Source organism: Eumetopias jubatus, unplaced genomic scaffold (assembly GCF_037043125.1).
Source record: "Eumetopias jubatus isolate StellerSeaLion01/CBP00866 unplaced genomic scaffold, mEumJub1_p1.0 scaffold_13, whole genome shotgun sequence".
NCBI lineage: Eukaryota > Metazoa > Chordata > Mammalia > Carnivora > Otariidae > Eumetopias > Eumetopias jubatus.
The window spans coordinates 5444447-5461614 of NW_028274819.1; the positions used below are offsets into that span (position 1 = coordinate 5444447).

A 17168-nucleotide genomic window follows, 5' to 3' on the forward strand; every position below is an offset into this window, starting at 1 on the left:
TGATCCTGGGGTCCCGGGATCAAGCCCTGTGTCCAGTTCCCTACTCAGCAGGGAGTCGTCCGCTTCTTGCTCTGCCCCTTCCCCTGCCTGTGCGCGCGCTCTCTCTCTCTCTCTCTCTCAAATAAATAAATAAAATATTAAAAAAAAAAGAATCAAGAAACACGACAACTAAAAGCAGTCTGTGATCCCTGACTGGGTCTTGAATCTTTTTTTTTTTTAAAAAGCTGTAATGGAAAATTTAGGGATATTTGGAGAAATGTAATTATGGTAGGCAATCTAGATAATAATATTGCATCATTGTGAAGTTTCTTGGTCGCTATGAAAACAGTTTGGCAGTTCCTCAGAAAGTTAAACATAGACTTACCATATGATCCCCAGGCCTGCTTCTAGGCACATGCCCTAAAGAACTGAAGCAGGGACCCAAACGGATACTTGTACACCCATGTTCATGGCATCATTCGCAGTCACCAAAAGATGGAAACAACCCACATGTCCATCAATAGATGAATGGCTAAACAAAATGTGGTCTATCCATGTAGTAGAACGTTATTCAGCCTTCAAAAGGAACGAAATTCTGGCACATGCTAGAAGCATGGACGAATCTTGAAGATATTATGCTAAGTGATATAAGCCAGACACAAAATGACAAATATTGAATGACTCCACTTACATGAGGCACCTAGGATAAGCAAATTTATGGAGATAGAAAGTAGAATAGAGGGGCGCCTGGGTGGCTCAGTCGGTTGAACATCAAGACTCTTGACTTTGGTTCCAAGCCCCACGTCCTTGGCTCCATGCTCAGCAGGGAATCTGTTTCTCTCTCTCTCTCTCCCTCCCTCTGCCCCTCCCCCCACTCACTCGCGCTCCCTCCCTCCCTCTCTCTCTCTCTCTCTAAAATAACAAGTAAATCTTTAAAACAAAAAAGAAAGAAAGAAAGAAAGTAAACTAGAGATTACCAGGGTGGATGGGATGTTTGATGAAAAAGTTCTGGAAATGGATAGTGGTGATGGTGCACAACATTATCGATATAGTTCATGCCACAAGCTGTGGAGAAGGTCTCCTGAGGCCTTCGGCCGTTTGGGAGTCAGTCCACCAAACCAAGAAGTGTGTGCTGCTGGGATAGATAGTCGGCTGCTGCCTCAAGCACGCTCGCCCAGTTCCAAGCCTTCCCAGGCCACACACATTTTGTGGGGTACATACAATCATCTGTCTCTCTGGCCTTGAGAAGCATCCTCCTTCACCCAACCTGTCGCCCACCCCCACAATTATGTCTGACTTGAGCTAGGGCAGCATATGGGGCCTTGTTTGCATCTGGGCTTGTTCTGTGCGCCCCTTTCTGACACCTCCCTCTCCATCTTTACCTCTGAGGTTCACTGAGTGGCTGCCAGGCGTGCATCAATGGGCTGGAGTGTGGCATTTCTACCCGGGCCAGGGAAATCTCACTGGGCAAACTTTGCCGACTTGCCTCCCCACCCAATGGGAGCATAGTTTTGTATTCTTACTCTTCCAGCCCAGACACAGAATCCCCTATAGTGTCCCAGTGATCCTGGGAGCAGGCAGATCTGGCAGACTAGGGGGCGGAGCACCAGCTCTCTGCTGCGACATGCTGCCATGGGAACAAGTCAGTGTCTAGAGAGGGCATGGCAGTGAGAGCCTCTGGCCAAATATGTCTGATAACAGAGAGCAGCTGGGCCAGGCTGGAAAACTGGGGAAAATAGGTAGGAAACTCTGGCTGCGATGGGAAGGAAGGGGAGTACAGGCCTACTTTCAGGTTAACCTATGACCACAGCCTTACCTGGAGGCAGATGGCACCTTTTCAGTGACAGCCAAGGCAGTGGAATGACCACTGGTCTCGATGCCACCATTTAGCGCTTTGGTCTATAACCTAAAAACTCAGATCGCTCAGGTGGAAAAGGGAAAGTCATAGTGTTAAGACTTGCTGGCCATCGTAACTTGTAAAGGACCAGCATGGCCCTGACGTAGGCTGACGCAGGCCTCCATGGCAGGCACTGGGCTGTGGTAACCTCCTCTCGAGCATCAGGTTCTAGTTATTAAAGCCTTACGCGGCACTTAGCGACGCAGGAGTCCTGGCACACCCAGCGGGCACTTACCTGCGGCCTGTGGAGCGGGAGCAAGCTGGAGGCACAGGACAGAGGAACAACAGGACTCCATGGCGGGAGCACAGGCTGCCAGGGAGATGACGTAACGGCTCACTTTGGGTCCCATTTCAGGAGGAGGAGCATCTGTGGCCTCCAGAAGTCCTGCACCATCCCGCATCTAGGGACAAAATCGGCAGTTAGCGGTGCCCCATCCCTTCTTTGTTGAACCCACTTAAGCTTTCCCCAGCTTCCTCATTCTGAGGATGACTTCACCCTTTGTGAGCAATAGAGGATCTCAGAGGGGAGTCTCAGTAGGGTGGGGGAGGGTTCGCCCTTTCCTCGAGCCATTCTCCTCTCAATAGTCTCTGCTTTGCCCTCCACAAGGGACTCCTCCATCCCAGGTCCTAAGGTAGTTCTCCGCTCCCCGGGGTCACTGGACAGCTGTTCAGAGTGGTCAGCTTCAGTGCTGGCTCCTGGCACAGGGTCAAGCCCCGGGCAGGACTAGAAGGACGGGGGCCCAGAAGTCAGCCTGAAGACGGCGCTGCTGAAGCCAACTTCATGCCTTTGCAGCTACTATCGGCCTTGGCATGCTGGACATGGTTTCCAGAGATGGGAGAGAAATTTCTCTGAGCAAGAGTGGGCCATAGACAAAGAAGAGCCAAAAACAGACACAAATGCTACAAGACAGACCCAAGGGAATATCCCTCACTGGGCCTCAGGACCACTTCATAATCCCGTGCTGCAGTGTCCTCCCCTTGTGGTTGTTAGCTCACTTCCGGGAAGGAGGCTCACAAACCCTCCTACCCATTCACGAGACCCTATTCACTTGGCTCCCAGTTACTGTACTAAACGTACCAACAATAGAGCCCTTGCCCCATAATCACCTGCCTATTCACATTCCTCCCCTAGAAGGGCGTCTGTAAGACAGCATGGAAGCTTAATAAAAGTCTCAGGATAACACAATGACCACATCTTGGCTCATCTCTGCAGGAAACTCATAGCCCTTGTTCCTTCACTAATACTTCCTATGTGCCATCCACAGGCCCTGCCGAGAGTCAGACACTGACCAAAACCCAGTCCCTGCCTTCTAAGGGCTCATATCCAGTTAGGGCCCGAGACATTTCTCCCCCATGTCTCAAGGCTGCCAGAGACATGGCAGCTCACAATAACTCTGCCCTACTTCTTGGCACACCCACATTGTCCACACCCTCCAAGGCCCGGCTGAGATGCTGTCTGCTCCTTACTGCTCTCATGACACAGCCACTTACCGGTGGGGTCTCCTGCCTCTCAATGAGCACAGCAGACACCATGATGTATTAATGACACACCACTTCCCTCCTGCACCATGTGTTTTGTATGCATAACCGATCTTCTCTACAGACTTTTCTTTTAAGTAGGCCCCATGCCCCGCGTGGAGCCCAACGAGGGACTCAAACGCACCACCCTGAGATCAAGAGTCAGACATTTAGCCACTAAGCCACCCAGGCACGCCCTACAGACTTTTCTTGAGGGCAAAGATCATTTTATACATCTTTGTATCCTTCAGACTACCCCACACAGTACCAGGTTCATAATAGGTGGTCAAAAACAACTCACAGAATACAGCTTACACATAAAGATGCCTGTTGGATGAGTGAAGGCTTGTTTGTGAAGCCACTGGGAATTCCCGGACTTAATAAATAATACATTTTCTCACTAATTTAAAATTCCTTGTAAGGGTTTTCCCAATTAATACAAAGTTTGAACTCAATGCAAGTAGCATAGGATTCTTTCTTATGTATTCCTTATAACTGTGTGTGTATCCAGTCCTATGTAAATGTTATATAAATATAATTCAATATTCAGCTGTTTCTTCATCATAGCATGTCAGTGCTCACATCCTCTGTGAATCTTAAGAAAGGGAAAGGATCTTCTGCACTGCATGGTGTTGGGCTTTGCACCCTCCCTAGACGCTGTGTGGTAATGATATAACCCAAACTACAGCTGAAGGGAGGAGATACACAGCGTGAGCATCCAGACGTGGGGAAGAAGACTCGGGCTTCCCCATCGGAATCAGCCTATAAAAACATCCTGCCTAAGAGAATGCATTTGCCCATCAATAGAGGAAGTGACTCCAAAATTTAGGAAAAGGTCTCAAGTAGCTAAGGAATGTTTTTTAGGGTATCGGAAATGATGGCTGGGACTAGGAACAACATTCACTAGGTGCCGGCCTGGGGTTAAAAACTTACACGAATTATCTCATTTAATCTTCAAACACCTGAGGTGGCACTATCGTTACCCCCAGTTTTGCAACTGAAAAAACTGAGGCTCAAGAGATGTAACAACTTTGCCCAAAGTCACAAACCCAAGTTTCTCTGACTCCAGATTCTGAGCTGAGACTGTAGCTCAAACCATCCAGTTCCCTTTCTTCTTGCACGCGGTGTGCAATGAGGGGGTAATGATCCCATATCCTCATAAAGAGACCATAAAGATCATCTGCTCCAGCCTCTTTACAGAGGAGGAAATGGTCTCAGGGGGATAAAGGAACTTGTTCCCCAAGTCGCACAGAGCCAGAGGCTGCTCTGCAAAGCTATCACAAGGTGCCCCAGAGTTCCGGCCCAAGCCGCATTGACAGAGGGGGGACTGAAGCCCCGAGCTGGGAGCCCCGGGTCCCGGATCCGTGACAGGCAGAGCCCGCTCCAGCCCCAGGCGCGCTCGCTGCCCCGCCCCGCTAGCGCTCCCGTCCACGTCCACCTGCGGCGCCAACCATTCCGCGCGCGCGCCCCGGGAGTACCTGTCGGCGGCGCGCAGGCTCTCGGCCGGGGTCCGGGCGCTGGCGCGAAGCGAGCGGGGCTGCGCGGGCCAGAGGCGGACCCTGGCCTCGCCAACCCGGGCCTCCCCGGGCCACCTCGCCTCAGAACGCCGAGGCCCCGGGAGCGCGCGGACGCCCGGAGGCCGAGAATTTGGGAGCGCTGGTCCCGGGAGGCAGAGTCGCCTGGCTTCCTCCCCTCAAGCCCCCTGCTCTGACCCTCAACTGTCTGCACACCCCGTCCTAGCTCGAGGGCACCTGAGCGGGAGCAACACCCACGCGGTCCGCAGAGTCAAGCAGCTGGGACCCTTGGGGGGCGAGGTTCCCTTGGAAACGAGAGAGAGGGGCTCTTCGCGCCTGCGCGGACGCGCTAGGCCCGGTGGGAAATGTAGTTTCCGGGCTGCTACCCGGCGGCCAAAAGAACAGACGCAGGATGGCGCCCGAGCGTCGTGGTGGGTTCCGAGCTTCTGGATCCTTTCCCCCCGCCACCCCCAAACCCACGTCCGGGCGCTGCCGGCGTAGGAGAGGCCGCGGAGGCCTGAAAGGTAGTTTCTCTTGGCAGCCGCGGCTCTGAGGCGTCTGGGGTGCAGGGTGAAGCGGCGGGGGCACGGCTCTCTTCGGCGCGTACCGTTTAGCCGTTTGAAATCTAGTCCTGGGGAGGGGGCCGCCCTGGCTCGGGGCGGATCCAAGCCCGGCCCACCCGGGCCCGGCGGAGGGAGGACTCGGTGAAGGTGGGAGCTGACGTAGGAGGCACCTGCTGTCCGAGGGACGTGAGCTCCTCGTGGCACGAGGGTTCACGTCTGGGCTGGGCGAGCGGCCCGGCGCCTGGGAGACTCCTGCCCCGGCTGGGGGCCGACTTGGGATTCCGTAAGCAGGGGTTGTCCCGCCCCTCCCTGCTGCCGGGCCGGGCAGAACTGGTGAATCCGGGCGAGCCTGCCTGGGAGCCGCCCTGTCCGTCGAGTTAGGCCTCCGGGCTGAGATCTAGAAACTTAGGATCTATTTCAGGCCTTATCAGAGACTGAGTGACTTCTCTGAGCCTCAGTTTCCTGTTTCCAAAAAGGTAATGCCTGCTCTTTCTCCTGGGAGTGTTACAAGGTTCAGTGGAAATGACATTGAGTGCTGTAGGCTGGACAGTCCTTGAAGGACATAAACAGGCATTCCCATTTGCTGTACATTGGTGCAACTTCTTGGAAGGAAATGAAGCAATGCCTTTCAAAATTAAATGCAAATAGGCTTTGCTTCAGCAGTTCTACAGGTTTCGTGGCCATGTGTGCACAAGAAAGTATATATGAGTACTTCAGCATTACTTGGAATGAAAAAAAAATTCATAAACAACCTAAATTGTTCATCAGTAGATGACTACTTAAATAAAATAGTGGAGTCCATAGAATAGAACATGTATTGGGGCGCCTGGGTGCTCAGCCGGTTAGTGTCTGCGTTCGGCTCAGGGTCCTGGGCTAGAGCCCCACGTCAAGCTCTCTGCTCAGCGGGGAGTCTGCTTTTCCCTCTCACTCTCCCTCTGTGCTCTCCCCCCGCTCAAATAAATAAAATCTTAAAAGAATATGTATGATTATTTTAGAAATTAGGCAGAGCTTCCTGAATTGATAACTCTCTGTGCTATGAAAAAATTTTTCAAAGTGCAGAATGTTAATAGAGTATAATTTATGCTTTTAAAAGAATAAATATGGGCGCCTGGGTGGCTCAGTTGGTTAAGTGACTGCCTTCGGCTCAGGTCATGATCCTGGAGTCCCAGGATCGAGTCCCGCATAGGGCTCCCTGCTCGGCAGGGAGTCTGCTTCTCCCTCTGACCCTATCCCCTCTCATGTGCTCTCTCTCTCTCATTCTCTCTCTCAAATAAAAAAAATCTTTAAAAATAAATAAATAAAAGAATAAATATATTTGATGACATAAGCATGGAATGTCTTTGGAGGGACTTGGAAGAAGCTGTAACGGTGGTTGCCTATGAAGGATTGGAAAATAAGATCAAAGGGACACATACATCCCCCCCCCTTTAGCAATTTGCATGAAGTGTGTGTGTGTGTGTGTGTGTGTGTGTGTTTCTTAATCATTAGTCTGCGTTTTGTGTGTGTGTGTGTGTGTGTGTGTGTGTGTGTTTCTTAATCATTAGTCTGCGTTTTTTCCAAGTAATCTCTACACCCAGTGTGGGGCTTGGACTCACCACCCTGAGATCAAGAGTCAGATACTCTACTGACTGAGCCAGCCAGGTCCCCCTGTCTGCATTTTTGATGCAGACAGTTTCCCCTCCAGTTTTTGTTTTCCCAGGTGCTGAATTCTTACTTCTCAGAGTCCTCCATAGATTCTGGTTAGCCCTGGAGCTCAGAGTTCGTGATAGGAACCCCCTTCCCAGCTGCAGAGGCTGCAGGAGGTCAGGGCCTAGCCTTGACTTCCCTCCTATCACCCTACCTGCCCCTAGCATGGCTTAGGACACTGAAAGGGCAGTCTGGGTGGGACTCAAGGCTGGCTGTACGATGGCAGGCAGCCCCCCTGTTTGCTCAGAAGGGTGGACCAGCCAAGTGGACCAAGAATCAGACTGGCTTCTCTGGACCCTGCCTGTGACCCTAGGCATGTCACCCACAGATAGATACAAATGCTTCCTCTTCTAGAGAACACGTTGAGGGTGAATTCTGTCAATGTCTGGAGGACATATATTGTTGAAATATCAAAGCAGGGGGCACCTGGGTGGCTCAGTTGGTTAAGCGACTGCCTTCGGCTCAGGTCATGATCCTGGAGTCCTGGGATCGAGTCCCGCATCGGGCTCCCTGCTTGGCAGGGAGTCTGCTTCATCCTCCGACCCTCCCCCCTCTCATGTGCTCTCTCTCTCTCATTCTCTGTCTCTCAAATAAATAAATAAAATCTTTAAAAAAAAAAAAAGAAATATCAAAGCAGGAAGGGGGGCACTTTGTTTCTTTCTGTAAAACAGAAGGATTAGACCAGGAAATCTCTGAGACTGGAAGTGGAGTAATTTCTAAATGGCAAAGCCAGGGCTAGAACCCAGGCTGCCTGCCCCTTGGTACTCCAGGGCTAGAGCAGTGCTGGAGTCCCACCAGGGTCTGGATGAAAAGTGCCCTTAAAATGGGGCATGAGTTCTCCATCAACGAGAATATTTGGTGCCAGCTCCTACCTCTGAGTCGGCTTTGAAGGAAGGAGGGGACAGAAGTGACAAAGATGGGTCCACTTACTCTCCTTGGACACTAAAGCTGACCAAAAGGAACCTGTACCTAGAGGGGGAGGGCCCCATCGAGGGGCCTGCTTCCTTGGCAGTGATGGGCTGGCTTGGAAAATCAGGCTCTGTTGCATTGGGGCCGGAGGAAGATTCTTGGGACCCAAAATGTGCTCGAGAACTGTCATCCAGTGTCCAAAATGAGCCTTAGCTTCTGGAACAGGCTTGGTCCTGTCAGATAGGTGTTGGCAGCTCCCGCTTCCTCGTGGGTAACTCCCTTCAGCTGTCCCAACAGAGCCAAGCACCTGCTGCCCAGTGTAGGCTTACCTGCCCCCCCCCGCCCCCTGCCAACCTGCCTGAGGGGCACGTGGGCAGCTAACATTTACCCAGGCCCTGCCCTAGGAGATGAGGGAGATAGCACCGGTCTCCCATCTTCTCTTCCCCATTCTTCCACTCCACCCCAAACCCACCACTCCCCCAAACAGGCCTGTCACAAGACACCTGGGAGCTGTGAGGAGACCAGACAGGCTAGGAGAGACCAGACTCCTCGTGTAACCAGAGAAGGATCAGACTCACAGGCAGACGGCTTTATCATATAAGTGAAAATAATATGAAAATGTCTTTTATTTCTAAGTACAAAGCCAGACACTATTAAAACTGAAAAACTGGCCAGAGGCCGTAAAGGACAAAAAGGGGACCCTCTTTGGCCTGGTGTCCTGTGACCCAGCGCAGTGCTGTGGGGGGTGGGCTGGGGGGGGTGCAGCAGCAAAAGATGGGCAGGTTGTGGAGTGTGGGAGGGAGGCCGACCTGCCAGCCCCACCTGTGGGTCAGCTCTCCGCTCCTCAGAGCCTCCGGGTCTAGGGACTGAGGTTACTCTCGGCCTTTTAGGGCCACTGGGTCTCTGGCCGAGCAGACCCCAGCAATGAAGGGGGAAGGGGTGAGGCAGATGGGAGCGGGTGAGGCAGGGAGCAGAAGCCTTTCTGCACTGGGAAACTTTTATTCCGTGGCTGCAAGTGAATGCTGCCGGCAGCAACTGAGAATGAAGCAAGGTGTTCTTGCCCCCAAAGGTATCTTCAGTCTCTCAGTCACATCCCCATTATAGACAGAGAAGGTCTTGAGTCCTTGGAAAGGAGGACATGTCCGAGACTTAAGGCTGCGGCAGCCGAGGCTGTAGTGATGGAGTCTTGGGGCCACCTGGGGAGGAGCTAAAAGGAATGTGGACAGGTTGGCAGGAGTGAAGGGTGCTCATCCCAGGAGCTGTGTGCAGGCCCCTCTATTTGTGTCTGGGGGCCAGGGGCGTGTGTGAGGGCTCAGGCCTCGCCTTCCTCCCCACTGCCATCCACACTGGCCTGCCTCACCACCTTCCCCCGGAGCCTGGGTGTGGAGGCACAGCAAGCACCCCCCTGCTCCTGGAAGGCCTGGGTCCGGCTGGCCACCAGGGCGGCGCTGTTGAGGGCGACCACAGACTGGCGCGACTTCAGAGCAGGCCAAGACCCCTTGCGGCCCCGCCCGCCTCCCTTGGCCTTTGAGAGCTGAGGGAGGGGCTCTGGAGGGTCTTCCTCTGAAGACTCATTCGAAGAAAACACCTGGCGGGGTCAGAGTAGAAGAAGAATCACTGAGAAGTCTTTCCAGGGCAGGGGCACTGAGCACAGAGTCTGGAAAGGGGCAAGTGTGGACTGGTAAGTGAATGCAGAGAAGCTGGGCTACTCGAGGGTCACATTTCCACAGGAGAGAAGACAACACCCCAGCCCCACTGTCCCTGCTCCTCGGCCTTCACCTGTCCACAACCTCCTAGCCCCGCAGGCCCTCCTGAGCTTCCCTGCACCTGCCACATCCTTGGGGCCCCCTGCTCCTCCTCTTGCCCCCTCTGCCTTTGTACAGTCAGTCCTGAGAGCCTTCCAGGAGCTGGGCTCTGAGCCGGGAGCCAAATGAAGACACTCTGCCTTTAGAAACATCCACACTCACCCATCAACCATCCATACCCAGTGCCACCTCCTCCAGGAAGCCTCTCCCAAGCATTCTGGCCCCCCCAGACGAGCTCTGGCCTCAAGTCTCGCGCACGTGCGCATGCGCGTGCGTGTGTGTGTAAGAGCGGGGTGGCGTCTGGCTTCCTAAGGCAAAGGCCAGCCTCTGTTCTGCTCATGCCCTGCAGCACGTAGCACGGAGATGATGCTCAACGGCTCAGGCCAGTACTTGGTTTTGTGGGTGCCATGACCCCTCTGCACCCCATCCTCTGATGGGTCGCTTGTCCCCCAGACTTGGGAGGGGCTGCAGAGATCATCGCGTCCACCTCATCTAGGGTCAGCAGTTGGTCGTCCAGCTCCTGGCCTGTGGAGGATGGCTGGGCAGCCCTGCCCCTTAGGAAGCACGTCCTTTCATCAGGCTGAGCGGTGCCCACAGCCTCCAGCCCAGGGCTGGCTCGGCCCAGAAGCCCCCGTGGATGCCCCCGGCCCCATGGCTGCTCTCCAGCTCCCATGAAGGACAGCGCTCACTGGCCCCCACTGGGTCTCCTTGGCCGCTTTGAGGGGACGAAACGGAGCCGCCCAGGGAGTGGCCCCCATGGGAAGCCGAGTACCCGTCCCGATCTCTCTCCTTCCTCCCGTCTGCCCCTCCTACTTTTGTCCCCCACTCTGCCTCAGCCTGGGCTCCTTCCCTGGCCCCAGCCTCACCTCTGGCAGGTCACTGGCCCCTGAGGTGCCTTCCAGCTCCAAGGCAGGCTCCAGGAGGCTGATGGACCTCATGACCCCTCGGAGGTTGATACGGGGCCGTGGTCCAGGCTCTTCTGTCAGGGCTGCCTGGCTCTCCTCCAAACCCATAGTCTCCATCTCCCCTCTGCCCCCTGGCTCTGGCGGAAGCGGTGGGGACGGTGTAGAGACATCGGGGGCGAGGGGCTCCTCTGGGGAGGCCCCACCCGCTTTCTGCTCCCAGAGATGGCTCTGCCGGCTGTAAGGAGGTAGCCCTGAGTCAGCTTTGAGTGACCCAGCAGCCCCCCGAGCCTCGACACCCACCAACTCGCTTCCCCTCGTCTCCCCCTCGAACCTGGCGGTCAGGATGCCCTGGTAGGTCTGCAGCTGGCGCAGAAAGCCAGGGTTGGGGCGGGCGATGGGCCGGAGCTCCTGAACGTGGCGCAGGGCCTGCTCCAGGCTCCAGCCGTACTGCTTCATGGCATAAGCGACCACCGTGGCAGCTGAGCGGCTGACGCCCATCTTGCAGTGCACCAGCACCCGGGTGCCCTGGGCTCTGTGGAGGCGGCACGGTCAGCTCCCCCGCCCGCCCCCTCCCTGCCCCCCCCCCCCGTCAGTGTGGGGGAAGGGCGGGTAGTGCTCCACCCAGAGCAGAGGAGGGGGGCAAGGCCAGAAGGAGTCCTAGAGCTGAAGGCAAAGCCGGCAGGATGAAGCTGGGGTGGGGGTGAGCCGTGAAGGCCGGGGGCACCCCACCTTGCGGCCTCCACGAAGCGGTGTGTCTCCTTCCAGTGGGGTAGCAGCTGGGCTGACTCCTCGTCCCAGAGGCGCACGTTGTGGTAGACGAAGCGCTCCGGGTAGAAGTTGTCGATCTCGCGGGCCATGTTCAAGATGTGGCTGACCCTGCAGTGGAGGGCAGGAGGCCTGGCTGATGTGGCTGGTGGGGGGGACGTGAGGCCCATCGGCCAGCAGACCCGGCGGAGCCTGGCTCGTTCGGAGAGTCGGGCGGGGGCGGGCGGGGGGGCGGGGGGGGAGATGGCCGTGACCCTGAGCGAATCCTGTCGCCCTGCCAGGCTGGAATTGCCCCCTCTGGTCCAGCCAGCGGCTCAGCTGACTGCAGTGCTAAGCCTTCTAGTGTAAGTCAGTCAGAGAACAGCTCTGAGCAAAGCTGAGACCATGTGGATCTGCGGCGGCAGCTGGGGTGACAGGGGCCACAGCGGGTTTCCTGGAAGCCCACAGTGGACAAATGACAGGAACCTAGGAGAGCAGGCGGCCAGGTCCCCCGGGAGAGGGGCACAGGCTTCTCCCTTACGACGCGGTCAGTGGAGAGGAGCTTTCCTGCTTGGGACAGGCCGCCAGGATGCCCGTGGCTGCCCCTCTTCACCATGAGACTGAGGCCCTGGGTCTGGGCCTTGCCCTACAGCCTGGGGAGGGCGAGTGCGCCCGGGGAGGCCTTGCAGGGGGAGCAGCCCCAGAGGCGGAACGGGAAGCGGAGCTAGCAGCCCTTCAGGGGGGCCTGGGGGCTTCTGGCCAGGTTGCCCCTCGGGGGGAGGCCAAGTGAAGCGGGGAGACAGGGTGGGCAGTCCTGAGGGGCTCAGAGCCCTACCTGTTTCTCTGTAGCTCCTCCAGGTTCGCCGCATTCCACTCTGAGCCCTGCGGAGGGAGGGGAGCATCATCCTCTGTCCCCCCAGCTGCAGCGCCCTCACACGCCCCCCCCCCCCCCCCCCCCGCTGCTGCTCACCAGGTAGAGGTGGGGGAAAATGTGGGAGGCGCGGTCTTGCTGGGCCATGAGCAACAGCATCTGGTTGTCGATGAAGTCACGGTACTGTTGCAGCTGCCGGCCCAGGCGCAACTCCAGGGCCTGGCGGATCTGCAGGCAGAGCCACAGGGGCGCCGAGGCTCAGGGGGTCCCTTGCAAGTGTCCTGACGCCTGACCCTTCCCTCTGGGACCTCAGAGGGTGCACCCGTCCCACCTGGACAGAGGAGCTGAGCCAGGCATGCGGGCCTGGCTCAGGGCAGGAGGCAAGCAAGGTGGGAAGAAAGAGAGGAAAGCTCTGCCCCAGTTGGAGGACCATCCTCTCCCCCCCGCCCAGGCCCCGTCCCCCGCCCAGGGGGCCCAGCTCCCTCCTCACCCCTGCTCCTCCCCAGCACCAGCCCACCTCTTTGGGTTTTCTGTGTTTTTGGTTGTTTGTTTTCTTTTTAAAGTAAGCTCCACGCCCAAGGTGGGGCTTGAACTCATGACCCCGAGATCAAGAGTCACCTGCTCTACTGACTGAGCCACCAGGCACCCCCCAGCCCACCTCTTTGGAAGTGACGCTCTCCAGGTCACTGGTGTCCAGCACATCCCACAGCTCAGCCCGGATCGCCTGCTCCATCCGCTCCTGTTCTGAGGGCCTGGGAGCCGAGCCCGTCAGTCCAGGGAGCCCTTCCCCACTCTGCCGCGACACCCTCCCTCTCCTCCCCTCCCTGCACTGACCGGCCAGGCTCGGCGCTGGGAGGCCGCAGAGACTCCAGGTCGGCCATGGCCATCCACTCATTGAGGCAGCTCTGGTCGGAGCTCAGTCTTTCCTGGTAGTGTCCAGCCCAGGTCAGGGCACTGCCCCCCGGCACAAGGCCACTGCCGAGAGCTACCTCACACGCCTGGTGCAGCACCTGGAGCGTGGCCCTAGGACGGGGGAGAGGCTGGATCACACTGTCCTCCCTGCCACCCCTCCCCAGCCCCTCAGCTATCTCTGAGAAGAGGATGGGCCACCCTAACCCTTACCACATGGTCTGGATGGAGATCGGCTTGAAGATTCGGCTCTGCCCACCAGACGTCACGCTGAAGCCCCTGAGGGAGATCGGGCGGGGGTAGAGGCCAACTCCAGGCTCTGGCACAGAGCCCCGGAGAGGCCAATCCACTAGCGACCTCGTGAGGCTGGTCCACAGAATGTATACACATCACTGGGCTTCACGATAAGCCCCATTTGCCAGATATGGGGTAGCTAAGGCCCAGAGAAGCTAGGTGACTTGCCCAGGCTCACACAGCAAACCTGAGGTAGAGCTGAGTAGGCCCAGGCGCCAGATGCCCAGCGCGGCGTTCTCCCACCGCTCCCCAGTGGCCAGCGGCCCCATCACAGACATCGCCCTGCTGGCGCCGCCCCTCCCCCTCCCCTCCCCCAGTTGTCGCCTCCTACCCGTCTCCATCTAGGTACACCTGGGTGTCACTCCACAGAGGCAAGACCAGGCCCAGGGTGCAGCAGGGGGAACTGGCAGGGGACAGAAGAAAAGCCATTGTCCCCCAGCATCTCACTTCCTTGCCCCCACCCCCCTCCCTCTCCCTGCTCCCACCTGCTGTCGGGGAAGTCCACCCCCAGGAGGACGGTCTCATCCCGGCTCAGGTGTTCTCGGGTGGAAACGACCAGCAGGTAGCGGAGCCGGGGGGGCCGGGCTGCCTCCAGCTGGGCTGCCTGGGGGAGATGAGGAGGGAGAAGCCCAGGGTCACGGTGGCCCCAGAAGACCCTGCACCCATCCCCCCCCGCCTGACACAGTCCTGGGCCTAGAACAGACCTGCTGCCCACCCTCCTCTTCTCAGACACCAGATTGGTGGTTATAATCTGATGGTTTCCCACTTTTGGATTTCATGGTCCCACCAGATGTTTAAGAAGACTTTTCTTAAAGTGGCTCTGTGTGGAAAAAAGGGGAGAATGGGCCTGACACAGATTGCCCGTTTTCACCTTCTGCCTAGGAAGGAGGCTTAGAAAAAACCTTTGCACTTGCCATCACTATCATGCGATTCCAGAAAGGTTTCTCACCCAAGAAATACTAAGGACGTGATCCCACAATGAAGGATGGTTATTTCCGTGGAATAAATTCAGCTTTAGAGAGACCTCCCGCTTTTGTTTTTCCCACCTTGGCGGCAGACAAGGAGGTGCCCCACAGACATCTGGGAGCGGGTCCTCAAGCTCTCACCTGTGCCCCATGGCGCCTGGGCCCCCTCCGGCTCAGCAAGCCCTCCCGAGGGCCAGGCCAGGCCTTCAGTAGGCAGACAGCTCGCGGGGTCAGGAAGGGCTTGCGCGGGTTGCACAGAACCCCGTCTCTGTGTAATGGCCAGCTCTTGGCCCTAATCTGGCCCTATGGGCTCAAGCAGGACAGACCTCCCGCCACCGTTTCCCCCACCGCCAGAGCCCTGAAGACTTGACTGTGCCCTGTCAAAAGGACTAGCTGAGCCGGCAGGCTCACCAGGGTTTGGGGGTTCCTGTTACTGCTCCCCACTCAGACACACGGGCTAGCTCTCTTCCACCCTCCCCCCCCCACCCAAGGGCGGGCTCTCCCCCCTTCTCAGGGGGCTCTGGGCCACCCCTCACCAGGCGGATGTCGTCCTGCGGCCTCAGCAGCTCCACCATGAGATGCAGGTGCTGGCTCTGCTCCTGCTTCCTGGGGCTCTGGGGCCCATGCCCGTCATCCGTCTGGTCCCCGTGGGGCCGTTCTTCACCCGGGGGTCTCTCCACCGCCTCGGGGCCGGCCTCAGCGGCTTCTCCCTCGTCCTCCCCATCCTGCAGTCTCAGGACAGCCCCGCGGAGGACTGCGAAGCTCTGCCTGGCGGGGCAGCAGGGAAGCCATCAGGGTCCCCCGTACCCCTCAGGACAGGTGCATCCGAATCACCCACCAGGCTTGTTAAAACAGGGGTGGGGCCCCATCCCTGGAGAGTCAGTAGGTCTGGAGTGGAAGCCTGAGAATGTGCGTTTCTAACGGGTTCCCAAGTGCTGAGGCCACCCCATTTCGGGAACTACAGTCTCAGAGGCTCCCAAGCCCTCAACCCACTTGTCTAAGGGTTGGGGGTGGGCAAGAGTTGCTCCCTTTCCTTCGCACCTGCCTAACTCAGGAGATGCTGTAAACTTGGTGGGGACCCAGGAGTCCTCGGGCCCTGTTGTCTCAACCTGCCCTTTGGTTTGTGACTACTGGCCTGAGCCAGGGTCCACGATGGTGGTGACCAGGGGGAAGATGGAAGCAAAGGCAGCCAAGTCAGTGCTGCAAGCCAACTGCACCCACCAGCCGTGCCCACTGGCAACACTGCCCCACAGATTCAGGAGTTGGCTTTGGCCGTGAGTCCTCCAGGGTGGCAGTGGCCGGGCCTGGCGGCTGGATGTGGGTGTCTGTGTTGGGGAGAGGTGCTCACCTTCGCTGGAGCCGGCTTCCCCGCTTGGATGCCTGGTCCTGCTGAGAAAGTGGCCCCCAGGGCAGAGTGAGGCGGGCAGTGGCAAGGACTCTCCTCTCTGCTCTCAGGGTGCGATCGCTCCCCGCCCCCCCCCCAACTAGGGACTGGAACCAGGAAAGGTGTCAGGTCCCTTCCCACCCCAGTCCACTCCCCACCCGGAGGCACTGGGGGAGCCTGGGCCCAGGTCCAGGTAGGGCAGCGTGGGGTGAGAGTGGGTGGGGGTGCTGGAGGTGTCCAAGGGGTTGGCCCAGATCTGAGCCTGGAAGTGGGTAGGGCCTCTGCAGTCTGGGCTGGCACTTCGGGGTTCCAGATCTTTGGTCTGAGTTCCTGGAAGCCTCAAGACCCCCTCCCAATCCCCTCCAGCGTGATACTTGGGGTCCCCCTCCCCGCCACCCCCAGGCTCAAGGGGAGACTGGCCGTGGGCAGGACGCGCTCCCCCAGGCCCAGCTGGCAGCCAACCGCGTGGGCCGGACCACGGCAAAGCCAGACTTACCGTGGGCCCCACAGGCGTGGAGTGGCCGCTGGCCGGGGGGGAGCGGCTCACGGTGACCAGGGCCATGGGTCCTGGCCGGGGACACCTGGGCCGGTCCGGGCACTTTGCCCTCCCACAGCTCTACGGACAGTCCCTGCCCCGCAGGACCAGGAAGGAGAGACCGGAGCCACCAGGGCCTGGCACCTCCTCGGGGGCGGCCCTTAAAGGGCCAGACACTCGTCCAGCCGGGCCCGCAGAGCCAGCGCGGAGCGGCCGCCGCCCCTCCCTTCGCGTCTCCTCCGCTTCGGCCGCCTCGCCCCCGCCCCCGGATGCGTTGGGGGTGGACCCGAGGCGGGGCGCAGGTGCGGAGCGCGGCCGGGAGGGAAGTGTCCAGAGGTCCTGCAACTTGCAGCCTTCGTTCCCGGGTTGGGTCCCTCCTCCCGGGAGGCGCCCCCTGCCCCTGCCCTCCCGGCTCCGCCCACTTAGGTCACCTGAGTTCTGCTTTGGACCTCAACCGTGCTATTACCTAGAAGAGATGGGACCTAGGGAGGCAGGACTGGGGACACAGGTCTTGGAGAGGATCAGACACAGTCTTAAGTTGGGGGGCACCCCAAAATTATTTCTCCTTGCTGATTGGCCCTCCTGCTTCCACTCTCTGCACGAATCATTGGGGGGACATGCAGAGCTTCAGGGGAAATCGGGCGGGATTTAGAACTGACCCTTGTGGCTCACAGGGGACCCTCAGGGCCA

General features: G+C 57.9%; 1 protein-coding gene across 2 annotated transcripts; it reads right to left on the reverse strand.

The window, feature by feature from the left end:
* Positions 1-8655: 8655 nt before the first annotated feature.
* Positions 8656-16637, reverse strand: SSH3 (slingshot protein phosphatase 3). Of its 2 annotated transcripts, none has more exons than XM_028118398.2 (14): positions 16440-16637; positions 15908-15945; positions 15096-15327; positions 14080-14198; positions 13926-13997; positions 13514-13579; positions 13226-13414; positions 13050-13143; positions 12491-12619; positions 12356-12402; positions 11506-11652; positions 11108-11308; positions 10738-11011; positions 8656-9654 (listed from the first exon to the last, which is right to left on the reverse strand). In XM_028118398.2, the coding sequence occupies exons 1-14, from the start codon at positions 16503-16505 to the stop codon at positions 9379-9381; spliced, it is 1950 nt and encodes a 649-aa protein (XP_027974199.2). In that variant the 5' UTR covers positions 16506-16637; the 3' UTR covers positions 8656-9378. The 2 variants fall into 2 exon arrangements, with proteins under 2 accessions (XP_027974199.2, XP_027974198.2); XM_028118397.2 differs by having other exon boundaries at positions 15908-15948.
* Between the last annotated feature and the right edge of the window lie 531 nt (positions 16638-17168).

Coding starts and splice junctions, on each gene's coding strand:
- SSH3 (XM_028118397.2), bottom strand. CDS start 16,505: ATGGCCCTGGTCACCGTGAGCCGCTCCCCCCCGGCCAGCGGCCACTCC. Junction 13,144..13,225: donor CCCAGCGCCGAGCCTGGCCG/GTCAGTGCAGGG, acceptor CTCGGCTCCCAG/GCCCTCAGAACAGGAGCGGA. Junction 12,403..12,490: donor TTTTCCCCCACCTCTACCTG/GTGAGCAGCAGC, acceptor CTCCCTCCGCAG/GGCTCAGAGTGGAATGCGGC.